At 40.3% G+C, this 19,323-nt stretch overlaps 1 protein-coding gene across 6 annotated transcripts in view; it reads left to right on the top strand.

The window, feature by feature from the left end:
* Window positions 1-19,323, top strand: part of APP (amyloid beta precursor protein) — a 271,787-nt gene that overhangs the window by 120,598 nt on the left and 131,866 nt on the right. For all 6 annotated transcript variants that reach the window (XM_016186733.2, XM_016186732.2, XM_016186731.2 and 3 more), the window contains exon 6: window positions 17,584-17,774. In XM_016186733.2, coding sequence (XP_016042219.1) covers window positions 17,584-17,774 — 191 coding nt within the window. The remainder of the gene's footprint in view (window positions 1-17,583; window positions 17,775-19,323) is intronic.

The raw sequence follows: 19,323 nt of genomic DNA, 5'->3' as shown, positions 1-19,323 counted from the left end.
TAGGCTCGAACTTGCGTCGCACGCCTGTCAAAGCAGGCATCCTCCCACGTGAGCTCTCTCAGAGACTAGTACAGTATTTTTAAAGGAGTTACTTTCAGATTAATACAATAGCTCTAACTAACAAGTTTGTGTTCAAATTACTGCTACTTTATTTTTATTTTATTTATTTATTAAACTATCTTTATTTGATAGAGGCAGCCAGCAAATAAGAGGGAAGGGGGTGTTAGGGAGAGAGAGACACCTGCAGTACTGCTTCACCACTCATGAAGTTTTCCCCCTGCAGGTGGGGACCGGGGGCCCAAACCTGGGTCCCTGTGCACTGTAACATGTGCCTCAACCAGGTGCGCCACCACCCAGCCCCCTGCTGATACTTCATATTTTTTTTAAAATTTAATTATTTATTTATTTATTTTTATTACTGGATAGAGACAGAGGGAAATTGAGAGGGGAGGGGGAGACAGAGGGAGAAGGAGAGAGAGACACCTGAAGCCCTGCTTCCCTACTTGTGAAGTTTTCCCCCTGCAGGTGGGGATCAGGGGCCTTGAACCCAGGTCCTTGAGCACTGTAGTGTGTGCACTTAACCAGGTACGCCACCACCCGGCCCCCTAATTCATATGTTTCTATTTGCTTTATATTGGGTCTTCATTTTACAAATAGACATCATTATGGAGCAGAACAACAACACAAGCACATTAGACCTGCTCTCAGTGTTGATGACATTTACTAAGCCAGCCTTCTCTCACACCCACACCCTTGTAACAATAAAGATGTTTTCTTGTGGTGGAACACATATGTGTACTGCTCCAGCATTTTTTTTTCAGATAGAGAGATAGAGAAAGAAAGAGACATTATAGCACCTCTGTTGACATAGCAACTCCCCATGTGGTGTTAGGGCTAACCCTGAGTTGCATGTATGATAGTGAGCAATCTTTATGGTCTCATAGGCATATATATATATTTGTATTTTAGAACACTGCCCATGTGAGCAAATGGAAGCACCTTTAAATGAGCTGCTTTTCCGTGCATCAGATCTTATCAAAAAAGTACACCGTGGGAAATAAAGACATTGTGCATATAAAATTTTACTGGTTCTGACCTCTTACCCTTATTTTTTTAATTGTGTAACATCTACCAGCATCCCACTCCCAGTGACCTCTTCATACACTTTCTGATGGCAGCTGTGATGTGAGTTATGGATGTTAGTATATTTTTAAATGTCCTAGTGGTAGTGGTTCCATCACCTTTCTGTTTTATTGCTCTCTAATAATGTGTTGTCAATTTGAAATTTAAATAAGGGGTACAGAATACATCTATTGCTTCTGTTAGCATCACACATTTGAAGACACAGCAAATGTTTAGTATTGTAATGTCCCTATTTTCTGCCAAACATATAAATAGTTATAGCAGAATCAGATATCAAATGTATTGTAGGCTATAAATGTTTATGTATTGACTATATTGTTTTAGGAAAGTGTAATGTGTAATTCTGGAGTAAATTGCCTGAGGACATTCAAAAGTGTATTATGGTATTTGAAGTTCCTTGTAAATATGTTTATAGACTGGTACTATTTTATTGAGAACAGTAATCCAAACTATATAAACATAAATATCTCTTGTAGCATATACTTCAAGGTTTCTTCTACATTTGAAGTCATTGTTTCTCTGATGGGTAGATTTGATTTTCAGAGTTTTCTGCTTAACAACCTTTGGTCAACACAGTGGGAAAGAGGTTCCTGTGATTGGCAAACAAGTGTTAGCCTTGAAATTGGAAAAAGATGATCAGCGTGAGGGGAAGGTCAATATTGGAATCATGGTCACTCACCAATGATGGAGATAATCCCCATTAAAAAAAAAAAAAAACACTGTAGAAATGGAAGCTCAATGTAGGAGGATGTATCCAAGTTGTAAAGAAAAGAAACATTTCGTTAGGAAATAAGATTATCTTTGCTTCAAAAATTGTCTTCTAAGCTTTAAAGAGTACTTTGAACCTGGTAAAGTTTTGTTTATTTTAGTATTTCTTTACTGCTAACATGGGAAAAAGTGCTGAACTTACTTCATAATGTTTCCTTTCAGACTGAATTAAACAGTGGCTATTAGAGCATGTTAAAGTAAAATCTACATGGGCTTGTTTACAATGTATGCATTGGAATTGTAAGTGAGGGCAGACCATTATTTGACTACCATTATCTTAAGTCGAATCCTTCTCCTTCCCATTAACTCACACTGTTAAATAGAAAAGCTTTTCTTAGGGTACAGTGACAAATCATCTTTCTACTTCTGGCTTGATAATAATGGCTCTTAGAGCTTGTTCTTTGTTAATTAACTCCTTTGGAAGTATTGTAGGTCTTATGGCTATTATAACCAATAGCAGTAGATAATGACTTCTTAAGCACTTTCTGTCCTAGCTAAGTTTAAGTACATTGTTAAAATAAGCTTTAATGGTAAACAGCTTATGATATTATATGAATTTAGACATGGTGGAGTTCTCCTTAGTTTAAAGAAATAAAATATAGAACAGCATCATTTCACAGCCTTGGCAGATAGTTGTAAATGTTAACGTGGAGCTGATTTGCGCTCACTTGGACATTTTAACTAGAAATTTAGAAGACATTCAAACAATCATAAAATTGTTCTACTTTCAACTTTATGTATTTGGAGACCTTTATTTTTTTTTTAATTTATACATTTCAGACACTGTACTAGAAGAATTGTGTTGTCATAAACTTTAATTGCTAGTTAGCTAGGGAAGATATATCAAATATTTTATCTTTTACTTCCAGTAATATGCTATTCATGTGTCTCTCTATTAAGTGCTTGTACCTCCTTCAAATATTAATTGGTTAGCCTCAAGTTGTTCCCAAGAGGATGTTACAGCTAATATTATTGGAACATTGGAGCCCAGGACACGTCAGAGTAGTAAATGAAGCCCTCTGGTTTTACGCAAATATATTTCCAAGGCAGTCACAGAATAACAACACTGCATTTAAAGTAGGTTATTAATGACCAGTCTCACAGAAAGAAAATGCTACAAACCACAGTTTTACAGCATCTCTGCATTTCTCCTGCACGAGTCCAACCTCACATGTGGTTCACCGTCAGTACTAAAACACAACTACCGTTGACCCTTCTGTGTAGACCACTCATAACAAGGGAGTCTTTCTCAATTCCTTCCATTTGGAGTCTGGAGTCCATGCACACTGGGAAACTAAACCTAATTGCCTTGTCCCCTGTCTATCTCAAATAATGTACTAGATCATCTGTGGTCTTTGATCGTGAATCTCAGTGAAGTCTGAAATACTTTTTTGCTCTGCTGTCACGGTCAAGGCTGAAGCCTTCCACTTCCATCCTCACCTCTCATTCTTCCTGCTGTGTCCTTGGTCACCATTAGCAACTGCTTTCCACCCAGTTTCTCCATCCTGAAGCATCCCTTTCACCCTCTATTTAACCCCCTCTCTCCTGATGGTCACTGGTTCTGTTGTTATTTTTCTCAACATGCTTCCTTTTAAAAATAGATTTAGCTGTATCATCACCGTCGTTGTTGTTGTTTGTTGTTACTATTATTATTATTACCCATCAAGGGGATTGCTGGAGCTTGGTACCTCATGACATACCCACTGCTCCTGCAGGCCTTTTTTTTTTTTTTTTTTTTTTTTTTGAAATATAGGATAAGACAGAGAGAAATTGAGAGAGGAAGCGATAGAGAGGGAGAGAGAAAGATAGATACCTGCAGACCTGTTTCACCGCTTGTGAAACGACCCCCCCCAACAGATGGAGACCTGGGGGCTTGAACACATTGTACATGAAAAGCCAAAAGATACTTGCATTTAGACCCTTTTCAAAATTCAATAGCATTAAAGAAAAAAACTAATAGAATGCAAAGCAAAGCTATAGTCTAATAATAGCAAATACGTACACCTTCATATAATTTGTAGATCTTACCTTGTCCTTTTCTTTCTCTCTTTCTTTTTTTATTGAATAAAAGTAAAAGAAGGGGGAGGGAGGAGGGTAAATTTTCAGCTTCACTATAGGGGGTTGGGGGTACGGACACAGACCTTTGGTGGCCGGAATAGTTAACACATACTCCTATGAACTTATAGTCATGTCAATCTCTATTTATTATGACGCGGGAAATAAATTGAGTGTCTCGAGTTCTTTAAATGCATACATTTCAGTTCTGAATATATATTCCTTTAGTCTACACTTAATGTTTCAAATTTGTAAACTAAATTCTAACACTGGGCTTAAATTGTGAAAGCATTTATAATAAATCTTTTTCTGAAATATTAAATCACCTATAATCTTAGACCAGGTAGATGTGAAACAACCAGTCCTATCAATACCGTGTCCTTTTCTTAAGTGTTGATTTATATTAGCTGATCAGGGTGGTAATGTTATCATTCTCCCCATCGTCTATTTTCACAAAGAGCTGGAAAATAAACTCGAGATCTCAGGTATGTGTGACATAAGTGACCTGCCTCTGTGGCCAAATTTTCCATCTGTGGAATGTTTCTGAGGTTGAGAAAATGGGCTGGAAACACAGGGAGGGAAGGGATAAGAGACCAGAGCACTGTATCACTCATTATCCATTGAACTTCCTTTGTGCCTCCATGTGGTTGGTGTCACAGATGGAGGCCAGGGCCTGAGCCATGGTAAGGTGAGTCATCTTCAAGGATTTATTTAGAAGATGAAGAAATTAAGTGGCAGGAGACAAAGTCACTTGCCTGTAGTCACACTAGAGCTAGTAGGTGACATCTGAAAATTTCCCTTTACCTCACTGCCCCTCCTTAAGGATCCAGAGAACATCAGCCTTCAGTGAACTGAACAGCCAGTAGTATGATTTTTTTTTTTCTTAAAAAAGGGGAAAAGAATTCACAAACACAGCTAATTAACAAGGACTGGACCCAAAAGATAATGCAGATACATGGATAACTGTCTTTTCTTACCTAGCAAGATGGAGGAGAAACCTGCAGAGGCAGGTACCTTCTTTTTCTGAAAAGTAGATCTTTCACAAGGTGTCACCAAAAGAAAGGACAGGCTGCTCTCTTTCTCCGTGGCTGTTCTAGAGGGCTTCCTAGCCATTTCATAGATTGGGCCTTCTGTAGTTCTACTCTAATTCACAGAGTCCTTGCAACTACCCCCTCTAGTGTGTCTTCTTATTTATTTCATATTGGTTGGCAACATCATAACATTTGGGAGTATAGTTCCACCCCTCTATGTGTAGAAGCGCTATCACTCCCGGCCCTGGGAAGTGGTACACCTAGTTGGATACAAATGTTACAGTGTGCAAGGAGACAAGTTCAAGTTAATGGCTCCCACCTGCAGAGGAGAAGCTTTGAGCTGTGTGAGTAGAGAAGCAGAGCTGGAGGTGTCTGTCTGTCTGTTTCCCGCCTCCCTCCTTTCAGTCTTTCCTTTCCCTCTCAAATTCTTTGTCTATACCCATTAAATAATAAGTAAGTGAAATATTTTTAGAATTTTACCACATCCACCACTTAATGTCCTGGTGTCCTTAGACCAGAGATCCTTCTCCGATACTTGCCCTCCCCACTCTTCAGCATACCTTTGCAAGCATTCCTAATAAAAGATCTTTGTTTTAGTTTTGTGTATCTCTTCTTCTGCCTGCTCCCCTCACCCCACCCCAAATAGACTATATACTCCAGAGGAATAGAGAATTTTGTCTGTTTGCTACCAGGGTTATCGCTTGGGCTTGATGCTTGATAACATTCCAGCTACTTCCAGGAGCCATTTTTGTCATAGAGAGTGAGAGAGACCGAAGGGGAGATGCCTGCAGCACTGCTCTACTGCTGGGCTAGCTTCCTCGCCCTACGGGTTGGATCAGGCAGCTCAAACCATTTTGTCTGTTTTCTTCCTACTGTCTGTCTGCAACAGACTCTGGAATCTAGAGCACACTCAAATCATTATTAAATTGCTGAAGAAGCTTATATTACAACTCTGTCTTTGAAGTGTATTCAAGTCACCTGCACTTAGTAGCCTCATCTAAAGGTCAGGAGACGTTTGTTCATCCCAAGTTTTCCAGTAGGAGATCTGATTAACCAAAATTGTGCTTCGTAGCTCAAGATTTTCAAATGCCTGAAACTTTTTTTTTTTAATCACCGTCAGTGCTTCTCCTTCATGTTAATTAGTTCATAAAGCTGTCAGGAAAAGAACTCGCTTTCGATTATGCATGACTCTTGTTGCTTCCAAGATAGACTTTTAAGAAGGCGATTTTACTTTTTTACTATAATTATCTTCCAAATTTAATATTTTCTAAGTCTTGCCAGAATACTATCCCCCCCCCCTTTTTTAATGATTCAAAGTAAAATTCAGACATAAAGTACACTCCACCTTTCAGTTCTGTGTCTCTAAGATCTAAGGACTTTTATTTTCTCCAGTGCCCAGATGATACCCTCTCAGTCTCACCTATAAAATTGGTGATAATTTTTTTCTTATCCCCAGATAAAGAATTCATAGTCAGACTCTCCTCAGTGCCAGAAATGTCCTCCTTGAATTATTTTTCCATGCAAGAACCTGTATAGTACCAGGTTCAGCCTTCTATGCCCCTAGTGTTGAGAGTATAGAATGGGACTTTTAAGGTTTTTGTTTTTTGGGGGGGTTGTTTGTTTGTTTGTTTTTTGCCTCCAGGGTTATCATTGAGGCTTGGTGCCTGCACTACCAAATCCACTACTCCTGGTGACCATCTTTTTTTTTTTCCCATTGTTACTGCTGTTGTTATTATTATTTTGTTGCTGTTGTTGTTGGATAGGACAGAAAATTTGAGAGAGGAGGGAAAGACAGAGGGGAGAGAAAGACAGACACCTGAAGACCTGCTTCATAGCTGGTGAAGCAAACCCCCCACACACAGGTGAAGAGCTGGGGGCTCGAACCAGGATCCCTGCACTTCGCACAATGTGCAAGTTTTAGTCTTTATTTGTTTATTGAGGCATCATTGGACTTTTCGCATGGGCAGTTGCACAACTCAGGCCAACATTTCAGAGAGAGAGAGAGAGACATCACAGCCCTGGAGCTTCCCCTCTGGATCTATGCTGCTCACACATGGCAAGCCAGGATCATAAGATTCTTCTTCTTCTAGCGTTTGCCCTTCTTCCGTAGCCATAAGATAAAAGGGGTACAATTCCACACAGTTTCCACTACCAAAGTTCTGTATCCCATTCTCTACCTTGAAAGCTTTCCAATTTTTTATCTCTCTGGGAGTATGGACCCAGGATCCTTATGGGGTGCAGAAGGCGGAAGGTAATTGCTTCTCCACTGGACATGGGCATTGGCAGGTCGATCCATATTCCCAGCCTGTCTCTATCTTTCCCTAGTGGGGCAGGCTTTGCAGGGGTGGGGGTCCAGGACACATTGGTGTGGTCGTCTGCCCAGGGAAGTCAGGTTGGCATCATTGATATCGCCATGGTCCCCCCTTGTTGTTCCCCAATATAATTCTAGTGATTGTCCCTTACTAGTCCCTGGACTTCTACTCTTGTCTCCACCCAGCAACCAGGCATCATTAAAGCATAAATATGATTGAGCTGTTGCCATCACCAAGAAATTGAAATGTTGCTTTGCCCCATAATTTACATACCTTATGAGGTCACACCCTGCCTGCCTGATTCCACCATCGAAACTAATTCCCTTTCTCGTTCACTCCTCCCTAGCCACTGGCTGTGGCTTCTTCTTTATCAGGGCATGCTTGCTTGCACTTACTCTTACTCCTACCTTAATTATCCACCCAACCCCGTTCTTTTCATTGCCTAACTCTTGAGTTCTCAGCCTAATCTCTAGGATCCTTTTTGGTGGAATTCCCCATCTACCCTACTTGAAATGCTGCCCCACACCTTACACTCATGTGTTTTCATCACTTGTTAGCAACACTAGCTATACTTCCTTTTTTTTTCTGTTTTAGATTTTATTTTTATGAGAGAGAGAAAGAGAGAGAGAGAGAGGAAGCCATACATGTGTAAAAACAGAAAATAGTGATACCAGAGTCCTGCTCTGGCCTTCACAGTGCAGACTGAAGCCGAGGTCTCACGTGTGAAAACCCTCCTCTTGGCCCATGCGCATCCTTCTCCCTGGTGTTTCCTTTTCTTTCTAGTGCTGTTGACTAGCTCTCTTATCCTTACTCCTTTCCCTGTATTGTGCTTCTTCTGTGAACATAGATGCTTTATGAGATCAAACTGGCCTTTGTCACTTCCGCTGGTCTACTCCAGAATAGCACCTAACACTGGATAAAAGCATCGCAGACTTAGGTGATTGAATAGGTGTTTGTGTGCAGCACAGAAAGGTACCTGACAGAATGGCTCTGTGCCTTGTTGATGAGTTGATACAGGTCCGTTCCATCTCAAACTCTAAGTTACTAAAGAAAGATAATCTGAATACCTGGTCTCTCTGCAAGTTGGTGTGTTTCACTGTTAAAACTCAGTGCCCATGGGAGTCGGGCGGTAGCACAGCGGATTAAGCGCAGGTGGTACAAAGCGCAAGGACTGGCTTAATGATCCTGGTTCAAGCCCCCAGCTCCCCACCTGCAGGGGAGTCGATTCACAGGCAGTGAAGCAGATCTTCAGGTGTCTATATTTCTCTCTCCTCCTCTCTGTCTTCACCTCCTCTCTCCATTTCTCTTCTATCCAACAATGATGACATCAATAACAACAACAATAATAATAAAAAACCAAAGGCAACAACAGGGAAAATAAATATTTTTAAAAAGTCTTTAAAAAAAACCAGTGCCCATGTGTAATTCTTCTGCAGTCCAGTTTATGCATCTTTGTTGGTCTTTTTAAGGAGTCTGACTTTTGAGATCCCTCATAATTTTCCTATACAGTCATTTTTCATGTGAAAAGGTTCATCAAATTCACAAAGGCTCTGCAACTGAAAAATTATTAAAACACACCACTTACAAAACACCATCAAAACAGATGCTAAAGAGAAATCTGTGAGAACTTATTTTGGGGATTTTTTTTTTAGATGCTACAGAGATTCTAATACTTTTAACATTAAAGGTAGGTAGGTTATTTTTAGTAATTACTAAGACATATGGTGAATTAATTCCTCTGAGTATCAAGTTCATTTACAAATGTCTTGAATAAAATTAGGGAATGAGTTACTTAGTTTAAATGAACACGTACAGTCTTCCAGTCAAGGTCTCACTAATCATGCTGATATGCATACACACACACACACCAAATTTTTGTTTTGTCTTCAGCCTCTTGATATTTTTCTTTTTTTTCTTTTTGTGGAGTGTTGGCTGTTTTCTTCTTAGGTTTGGAACCTGGAATTTAAATGTTTTCAGTTACAGAGTTCTGATTGCAGTGTTGCTTCAAATGATTAAAAAAAAAAAAAAACAGAGCAAAACAAAACAAAAACTTCTCAACCACAAAACAGATTCCTTATTCTCAAACTGTCCGTGAGAGTGTTGCCCAGGAGATACTACACTAGCGGCATACTCTCCCTTTTATCCTGAGCTGTGATGTAAAGTGAAGTGATCTAATACAGGTTTATAGCTGGCTTTTTTTTTTTAAATGAACATAGCCAGATGCACCAACAGCCCAATGGGGGGGGGGGGGCCCACCTCCCATCCCTAGCCACCAACCTCCCCCTTGCCAAAAGGAAAAATGCCTATTCTATCTGGATAAAAGTGTCTGTTTTCATAATAAAATCAACAACTATAGCCTTGTGCAGACTTGGATGAGTTTCACTCCTAACAGTGCCTTTAACTGGGGGAGATACTGATTTTTTTTCTTAGCTTTTCCCCATTAAAAAGTCTCTCAGAATTTCCGAGAATGAAAGATACTTCTCCCCCCCCCCCCCCCGTTTCTGACAGCTTCTAAGTTTCCTAATTTAACTGAAGTCATTTCAGATACTGCTATCCCTGGAAACAACCTCTTAACCCAATCATTGTGCCTCCTGTAGAATTAAGAAACAGGCCAGTGAGGGACGTGCTGACCTTTTTTCAAAAAAAAAAAAATTTTTTTTTTTCTCCCTGTGTTCTAGACTCAGAACTGCTTTCTCCCTGTCTCTGTAGCAACACAGCGGAATCTCATCTTCTTGTTGAGACTTGCTCTCTGACCCTCTGAGAATCTGTGCACTTTGGGAACTGACAGCTGTCCTGTTTTCCATCTCCCCTGAGTGCTCTAATAGATCAGGTCTCTTGATTGTCCAGTTCTCATGACCATGGGAATCAGAGCTTTCTCTTAGCTATTTCCTTGTCTTTGTCCTCCAAAGGGGGAGATAAAAACAACAGTTAGTCTTAAGAGAGGCAACGAAAGAATACATACAGCTCCCCACCCCACCCCTCCCTGGAGTATACAAATAATGAATTGTTGTGTCTGACATACACAAAAAGGAATGGAAAGTGGGATGCGAATCTAAGTCTTCTGCGATCGAGGGGGAATATCGGGGAGGTGAGGGCTGGGGAGACTGTCATGGTTAGCCTTTATGTGAGGATAGTAGTTGATCCTTCCCCAAAGTGAAGTCCCATTTGCTGACACATCAAATTTTATCAAATCTTATCTCTGGTGATATATTTTCTCAAAGTCATGTCCTTTTGATCATTTAGCCTTCCGAAATCTAGATTCTCGTGAGACAATCAGCATCCTCTGATCCTCCCTTCATCCACTAGAAGTGTTTCCCATGATTGGAATTTAAAACCTGTGAAAGTTGTCTCCTCTAAGTTGGCAGGTGATCAGGGCATTCTGCTTGTGTTGATTCATGAAAGAAAGGAAGGAAGGAAGGAAGGAAGGAAGGAAGGAAGGAAGGAAGGAAGGGAGGAAGGAAGAAAGAGAGAAAGAGAGAGGTAGAGAAGCAAAAAGAGGTACGAAGACCACAGTAGTGTAGCTTCCTTTAATGCAGTGAGGGCTGGACTTGAACCCGGGTCCTGGGTCCTGAGTCCTGAGTCCTGAGTCCCGGGTCCCAGGTCCCAGGTCCCAGGTCCCATGCTGGCAGAGCAGTGCACTACTATTCAAGTAAACTATCTAACAATCTTTCAGTGGGTTCTTTCATTGTGAGTTGTTGATTATGAGGAAATTGCTTTATGATACGCAGCCTCACCTGTCCATAAAAGAAGTCTGACGTGCTGTTTCTCCTTCTTTGCTTATCTCCTTCTTGCTCTCTATCTACCTCCCTCCCTTCCATCCTCCCCCTTCTCCCCTTCCTCCCTCCCTCCCTCCCTCCCTTCCTTCCTTCCTTCCTTCCTTCCTTCCTTCCTTCCTTCCTTCCTTCCTTCCTATTTGCATTCTCACCAGCTTCCCTTAATCACATTGCAGAGCAAACCTGCCAGGCCAAGGGGAGGTGGAAAAAAGAAATTCTGTTCCCTTTCCCATGTTTCCTACCATTTCTGAAAACTTTGATTGGAGTTTCTGATGTTGGCTTGCTCAGCATTCCTTGGGAAGATATACCATCATTAAAACATAACTATGTGCTACTGTTTTAATAGTATTCAAATAGATAATTCAATTCATTGGACATCTGAATTTAATTCCAGAAATCAAAGCTATGGTAATAAGAACTGGACCTGAGTTCCTCTTAGGCTGAGTAATTTAATTCCTCAGTCAGTTGAACTATTATACATCTTTCTTCCTTGTTATTATGCCAGCAAATTGCTCTGGCAGATGCTGTGATGAATGATGGGCATATATTTCACTCTTTCTCATGGAGAGACACGTACCAGAATGCAGATCGCTTTAAACACAGCTGTCTGCATAAGCATGTTTTCTGTTTAGAGTCTTAAGTGTGGCAGTCAACTCATATCAGAGAAGGTTGAGGGAGTTGGGGGGAAGGGGTGTCCAGGGTCATTTTGTTGTTGTTGTTTTTTTACCTTCCTACCTAGGACCAAAGCACTGTGTCTTCCTTCTAAAAAGAGAAAGGAAAGAAGGAAGGAAGGGAGGGAGGGAAGAAGGGAAGGGGAAAAAACAGATGGGGGCTGAGAGGTTGCACACTTCGCAGAGCACACACATTACCATGCTTAAGAACCTGGGTTCAAAACCCCAGTCCCCAGCTACAGGGAGAAAGCTTCACAGGCAGTGAAGGAGTCATGCTGCAGGTATCTTTCTTTCTCTCTCCCTCACTCTCTAGATCTCCTCCACCCCTCCTAATTTCTGTCTCTATAAAAAGAAAAGAAAGGGAAAAGAGAGAATATGAGTGACCACTAAGAATGGTAAATTCATCATTCAGGCTGCAAACTCCAGAAATAACTCTGGTGGTAATAATAATTAAAATTTTTTAAAGTATCTATTTTTGAATGTGAGGCCAAAGCATTACTCTATCCTATGAGGCACAAAGCATAAAACTTTGGGACTCCAGCATGCAAGTCCTGTCTCTACTCACTGAAGCCTTTCTTTGGCTGTAACAAAAGCAGTGCCTTTACCCTCAACCACATACTTGGGACCTGTTATTCCAGTTCCTGCTTCAAGACAGCACGCACAGTTCATGATGTAAAAAGACTACTGGTTTGGGTTTTTTTTTTTTTGGTTGGTTGGTTGGTTAGTTAGTTTTTTTTTTCTTTCTGAATTTTACACTTCATTGAAGAACTGCATAGTATTGGTGCCTATGATATGATGGAATACAGATGAGATCTCAGACACAATAAATGGGCCAAACACATGCATAGGGTGTATATATTTTTTTTGTTTGTTTTCTTTTTTGTCTTTAGGGTTACTACTGGGGCTCGGTGTCTGCACTAAGAATCCACTGCTCCTAGAGGCCATTTTTTTCTCCTTTTGTTACCCTAGTTTATCGTGGTTATTGTTGTCATTATTGTTGGATAGGACAGAGAGAAATCAAGAGGATGGGAAGACAGGGCCGGTGGGGAGAGAAAGATAGACACCTGCAGACCTGCTTCACCACTTGTGAAGTAACCTCCCTGCAGGTGGGGAGCTGGGGGCTCAAACCGGAATCCTTATGCTTCGAACCATATGCACTTAGCCCACTATGCTGCCGTGGATCCCCCATAGGGTCTATATTCTATAGCCAAGATATTCTATAGCCATCGAGATTCTATAGGAAAAAACTCAGACATATACTCAGTAAAAATTGGAGTATCTGAGCAACTGTTAAATTTAGGATTCTTTTTTGAAATACTGTCCCAATCCAGGGATTTTGTGCAGCAATTTAGGCAGTCAAGAAAATTATTTCACTTAATTTATCTCTGTGTAGATGAAGGCTTATACTGTATGATTAGCACTGCCACTTTTCTTCATGGTCTTACTAACTGGTTAGTATTTTATATTCTAGAATTTATTGACACACCAGTAAGTTACTACTACTGTTATTTTATTTATTTATTTATTTATTGCTTCCAGGGTTATTGCTGGGGCTTGGTTCCTGCACTACAAATCCACTGCTCCTGGAAGCTATTTTTCCTTTTTTGTTACCCTTGTTGTTTATCATTGTTGTTATTGCTGTAGTTGCTGTTGCATAGGGCAGGAAAATGGAGAGAGGAGGGAGAGAGCAAGACACCTGCAGACCTGTTTCACCACTTGTGAAGCGACCCCCCTGCAGGTGGAGAGCTGGGGGTTCGAACCGGCATCCTTAAGCCCATCCTTGCACTTTGCACCATGTGCATTTAACACGCTATGCTACCGCCCAGCCCCCATTACTACTGTTATTCTATTGAATTAGTTTTTCCTTCTTAACCACATGTATCAATAATAAATGTCTTTGGGGGATGTGTTCACTATTATCTTTGCATTCGATTTAATCAAAATTAGATATTTCATTGGGGGGGGAGTCCTTTGGATTTATGGATTTATATAAATGTCTTTTTTCTACCAGGGTCATTTCTGGGGCTCCAAACTCATAAAACTTCACCATTCCTAGTGAGCCTTTTTTTTTTTTTGAACTAGAGAGAGAGGAAAGGCACTACAGAATTGCTCCACTGCTTTTGACTCTTCCTCTTGCAAAAAGTCCCACATATGATAAAATTTGTTCTCATTCCGTCTCTCTCTCTCTCTCTCTCTCTCTCTCTCTCTGTGTGTGTGTGTGTCCTATCAAATAAAATAGGAAGAAAGAGGGGGCCGAGTGGTGGCGCAGCAGGTTAAGCGCACATGGCACAAAGCGCAAAGACTGGCGTAAGGATCCCAGTTCGAGCCCAGATTCCCCACCTGTAGGGGAGTCACTTCATAGGTGGTGAAGCAGGTTTGCAGGTGTCTGTCTTTCTCTCCCCCTCTCTCTTCTTCTCCCATCTCAGTTTCTCTCTGTCCTGTCCAACAACAATGACAAACAATAATAGTAGTAACAACATCAATAAACAACAAGAGCAACAGAAGGGAAAAAAAATGGCCTCTAGGAGTGATGGATTCGTGGCGCAGGCACCGAACCCCAGCGATGACCCTGGAGGCAAGAAATAAAATAAAATAAAATAATAAAATAGGAAGGAAGAAAAAAAAAAGAAAGATAAACTAGCAACCAGGAGAGCTGGTTCATAGTACCACTCAGAGATAACTCTGGTGACAATAAAAAAATAAAATCAAAATGTGCTCTACGCTCCTGAGTGATCTATCTCCCAGCCCCACTGTAAAATTCTTTCAACTCAGTTAATCTAGGAATCCCTCTGCACTCTGTTTATTTCTTTACACAGCTCACTTCCAGCAAATATTACATGAGTCTCTCTTGTCAAACATTCAGTCCTAGTCCTTCTAAACTACCCCCCTCCCTTCTGTTTTCCTAGACCATGAAATCCTGCTGTTCTCTTTCTCTAACATCTTTGAAGTCTGGTTTCCTATACAGTGTTAGACTCCCACTGCGAACTACATGTTGGGGCTGACACAAACTCTCTGGGCATACTATGTCTGCCAGCAGCCATCTTCTCTTTGTTGGTTAGAATCAGTACAGGGTAACTGTTCCCCTCTGCTATCCTCTGTTGTGTGTGTGTAGATTTATATGTCGCTGTGGCAGCTCTCAATTCTATTTCCTTAGTGTTTTGTTGTTGTTGTTGTTGTTGTTGTTGTTGTTTTTGGCAAATAAGACCTGCAGCAGTAGATACTCTGTTCAGTCGAAATGCTCCACCACTTATAGATCTTTCTCCTTGCACTGGTTTTGTGATCTGATCAAAGAGAAAATGTCCGGTATCTTCCATCTGTGCAGCCTGGTGTCATGTGAGGTACTATGACTACTTAACACTTAACTCCTATCTCCATCAATCATGGTCCAAAGGTTCTGGACCATATCAACCTTGACAGCCGTATGATTTCCACAAGGATCTCTTACTGGGACGTTCTGGTTTTGCTCTAGACATTCCCTTCTTCTGCCATCATATTTTCTGATTGATTGTTCACCTCTCTGTGAAAGCTTACAGATATCCAGTGCCACGATTATGATTTATAATCTCTTTCATAATCACACTGTCACATACTATCTGTTACCATTATTCTCAGTATCAGAAGTTTCCGTGGTTCTCAGAAGTATTATCTTTCGGTTAGTGGTAAATATTAACATTACATGAGCTCTGGAATGCAAATTTAGGACTTGTTAGTAGTGCACTCAGTAGAGTGTTTACGTCACCATGCCCTAAGATCTGGGTTCAAGCCTCCTCCGGTCCCCACCTGCAAGGGGTAGCTTCCATGAGTAGTGTAGCAATGTCGTAGGCTTCTCTCCTTCCTCTGTCTTTTTCTCTCTTTCTGTCTCTCCTATCAAAATATTTTTTTTTTCAAAGATTGGCCACCAGAAGCAGAGTGGTGGTGTCACAGTACATGTCTGGACCCCCAGTAACTGGACGACATGAAAGGAAAGAAATATAGATTATTGGGCCCCATTTCAGAGTGCTGATAGGGAAACTGATTATCACTGAAAATATTATTTTATTTATTTATTCCTTGGACAAAGGCAGAGGAGATAGAGGTGGTGAAAGAAAGAGAGACACCTGGGGGTCGGGTGGTAACGCAGTGGAATATGTAAGGATCCCAATTCGAGCCCCCCCGGCTCTGCACTTACAGGGGAGTCGCCTCACAAGCAGTGCAACAGGTCTGCAGGTGTCTACCTTTCTCTCCCCCTCTAAGTCTCCCCATCTCTCTCAATTTCAATTTCTCTTTGTCCTATCCAAAAAAAAAAAAAAAAAACAACATTAATAGCAACAATAGCAATAATGACAACAAGGGCAACAAAATGGGAAAAATTGGCTCCAGAAGCAGTGGATTTGTGGTGCAGGCACCAAGCCCCAGAGATAACCCTGGAGGCAAAAAAGGAAGGAAGGAAAAAGAAAGAAAGAAAGACACCTACAGTACTGCTTCACCACCTGTGAAGCTTCCCTGAGGCAGGTGGGGATCAGGGATTTGAATCCAGGTCATTATGAACTTGTCACATGTACATTCTATAGGCACAACACTGCCTGGCTCCTATCACTGAAATTTGAAACTTACTGAAATATCAAATAGACTAAAAGGTTGCAGAGATAGCAGGAGGAGAAAACACAACTGAATAGTTCCAGTTAGTTCCCTGACCACTGAGTGTTACAGATTTATTTAAGATAGTCCTTTCCTCTTCATTTTCCATTGAAACATTCAATAGCAATATTTTAACTAGCTCCCATATATATTTATCTACTATATGTGTGCTATTCAGAGTTTGTATATCATTGTGAGAAATAATCTCTATAATACAGTATACTTTTTTGTCTTATTTTTTAATAGTCTTTACAGTTTGGAGCAGCTTCAGATTTATAGAAAATTTTAGCACGGAGCACAGAATTCCTTTCTTATACTCTCTGTACACACCCCTCTCTTTCTCCAGTTATTAATATTTTGCATTAGTATAGCACTTGTGAACTACTATCAATATATTATTGTTATTACTATTATCATTGTAAGCAGCAAAACTTTATCTGCTAAGATAGAAATACAAATTGGAGAGTCGGGCAGTAGTGTAGCGGGATAAGCTCATGTGACACAAAGCGCAAGGACCAGCTTAAGGATCTCGGTTTGAACCCCTGGCTCCCCACCTGCAAGGGAGTCTCTTCACAAGCGGTGAAGCAGGTCTACAGGTGTCTATCTTTCTCTCCCCCTCTCTGTCTTCTCCTCTTCTCTCCATTTCTCTCTGTCCTATGTAACAACAACGACATCAATGACAACAACAATAATAACTGCAGCAATAAAACAACAAGGGCAACAAAAGGAAATAAATAAATAAATACAAATTGATTTACAGACTTTTCCCAGGGAAGGGAGCCACAAATATGTTATTATTAACTGAAGCTCATGGTGTCTTTACAGTTCACACTATTTGTTGTCCGGTTCTCTATGAGATTTGGCAAGTGCACATAAAGTTTATCTATAATTACATGACGGCATAGAGTATGTTCATGCCCATGAAAATCCCCTGTGTTCTGACTGTCCATTTTCTTCCCTCACCTAGGGTTCCTGGCAACCACAGGTAGTCTTAGGGTCTCCATTCATTTAGCCTTTTCCAGAGTGTCATTTCATTAGAATTACAATCTCTCCTTTGTGCAGGTGTGCAGACTAAGAGAAGCCATGCCTACAGGCCAAATGTTGCCAACCTATCAAGTTAACACTCATGCTTTTCACCCACTGAAAATTCCTTGTTCATTTTTCCCCCTGAAGATTAAGTGACCATCGCTGTTGATTCTCTTTCCTGTTTTAGTGAAGACAAAGTAGTGGAAGTCACAGAGGAAGAGGAAGTGGCTGAAGTTGAGGATGATGAAGATGATGAGGATGGTGATGAGGTCGAGGAAGAGGCTGAGGAACCCTATGAAGAGGCCACAGAGAGAACCACCAGCATCGCCGCCACCACCACCACCACCACCACCGAGTCTGTGGAAGAGGTTGTACGAGGTAAGCCACACCTTGCTTGGGTTTTTTTTTTCTATCTTGGGAGGGAATGGGAAGCATCATACCACAGCTTGAATTTTCTCTCCATCCTAGTACCACTGATTTTCTTACCTGAAACCAAAATATTCAAAATAGCGGCCCTTCCTCTACTTGAGAAACTCTTTTGTTAAATAAGAAGTTAAATAATTCTTTTCCAATAATATAATATCCTGATTATGTGGTCACTGCTCTCTGTCCCATGTGTATTCAGCCTGGTAAAACTCTCAGTCAGTTCTGTAAAACTGGTTACAGCAAGGCCTCATCTCATTTAACAAGGGTCAAGTTAAGTAGCCTCCTTGACAGCCCCCTGGCGTCAATACTGGTTCCACTTTGTTGTCTTTTGTTATCCACCTTACCTGTTACCAACTTGAGGATGATGACTGGGTTTTTCTCAGTATGAAGCAGATTGCTTAGCTTCTAGAAAGTTGCCACAAATTTTAATCGTGTGAGGAGTTGTAGTTAGATTTCATTAAAGGAGATTTGGTAAGTATCATGTCACTTTTCACTGGGAAGTTCAGCTTAAATGTTTTATGTTCTCTTTACATTGTTTTATTGGAGGAAGTACCAGGATTCTCTTGGAGAGATAGATGTGTAATGATAATATTTTAGATGATCTGTTTCTGGTGAATTAATGCACTTTCAAAAATATTGTCAACTGAATGAAGTAATATACTTGCTGATTATCTTCATGAAGTAAGAACAAGCATTCGATTTACATTTAAGGGGGGTGGACAAGGATTATTATAGCGACTGGAGAATTATTACGTTGAGTTTCTCTAAGAGTTGCATATAATAGAAGATAGTCCTTGAATGTATAAGGAGTTAATCAGTTTTTATGTTTTATAAATATTTTCTAAGCTTAAGCCATAAGTATTAGAACATTTTAAGTCTTTCTCTAGTTTTACTAAGGTCAAATTATTTCAGCTCTTTTGTTAGTTGAAATTTATTTCTAATGGGCTACTTTCTCTGCTTCAAGAAGATTCCTATCACTGGTTTCTCCCCTATAAATACATTTTTTCCACTTTATGGAAGTAGAATATGTTTAGCATAAGATTTGTTCATCTCAGGTATGCGTACAGCATTTGGTGGCTTCAATAAAGTCACCAAACTATTCTACCATCACTATAACCCAGTCTTAGAACATTGTCTTTATCCTGACAAAATCCCTTATACAAATGCAAAATTAGTCCTAGTTCATGTCACCATCAGTTCCAAGCTACAACCTTCTAATTCATAGGTTTGTCCTTTATGAGTGTCTAATGTAAGTGAAATCAAATTTGGATTTCAGGTCTGGCTTCGTTCATTTAACATAGGATTGTTGATATCCTGCATATCTTTAACATTTAAAACACAGGTTATTCTGAGTTGAGTATTCAGAGTTAATGCAAGATCCATTTAAAGTATTATTGAATATTCTTTTCAAAATAAACATATATAAAAGACGGATTGTTTAGCTTTATCATTCCCTACTTAATGACAACTTCTTAGTATAGATCATTAAGTGCTTGTGTAT

The sequence above is a fragment of the Erinaceus europaeus genome, chromosome 9 (genome assembly GCF_950295315.1).
Source record: "Erinaceus europaeus chromosome 9, mEriEur2.1, whole genome shotgun sequence".
Taxonomy (NCBI): domain Eukaryota; kingdom Metazoa; phylum Chordata; class Mammalia; order Eulipotyphla; family Erinaceidae; genus Erinaceus; species Erinaceus europaeus.
The sequence above is the reverse complement of the archived record's forward strand: the minus strand, read 5'-3'. Positions and strand labels throughout refer to the sequence as shown.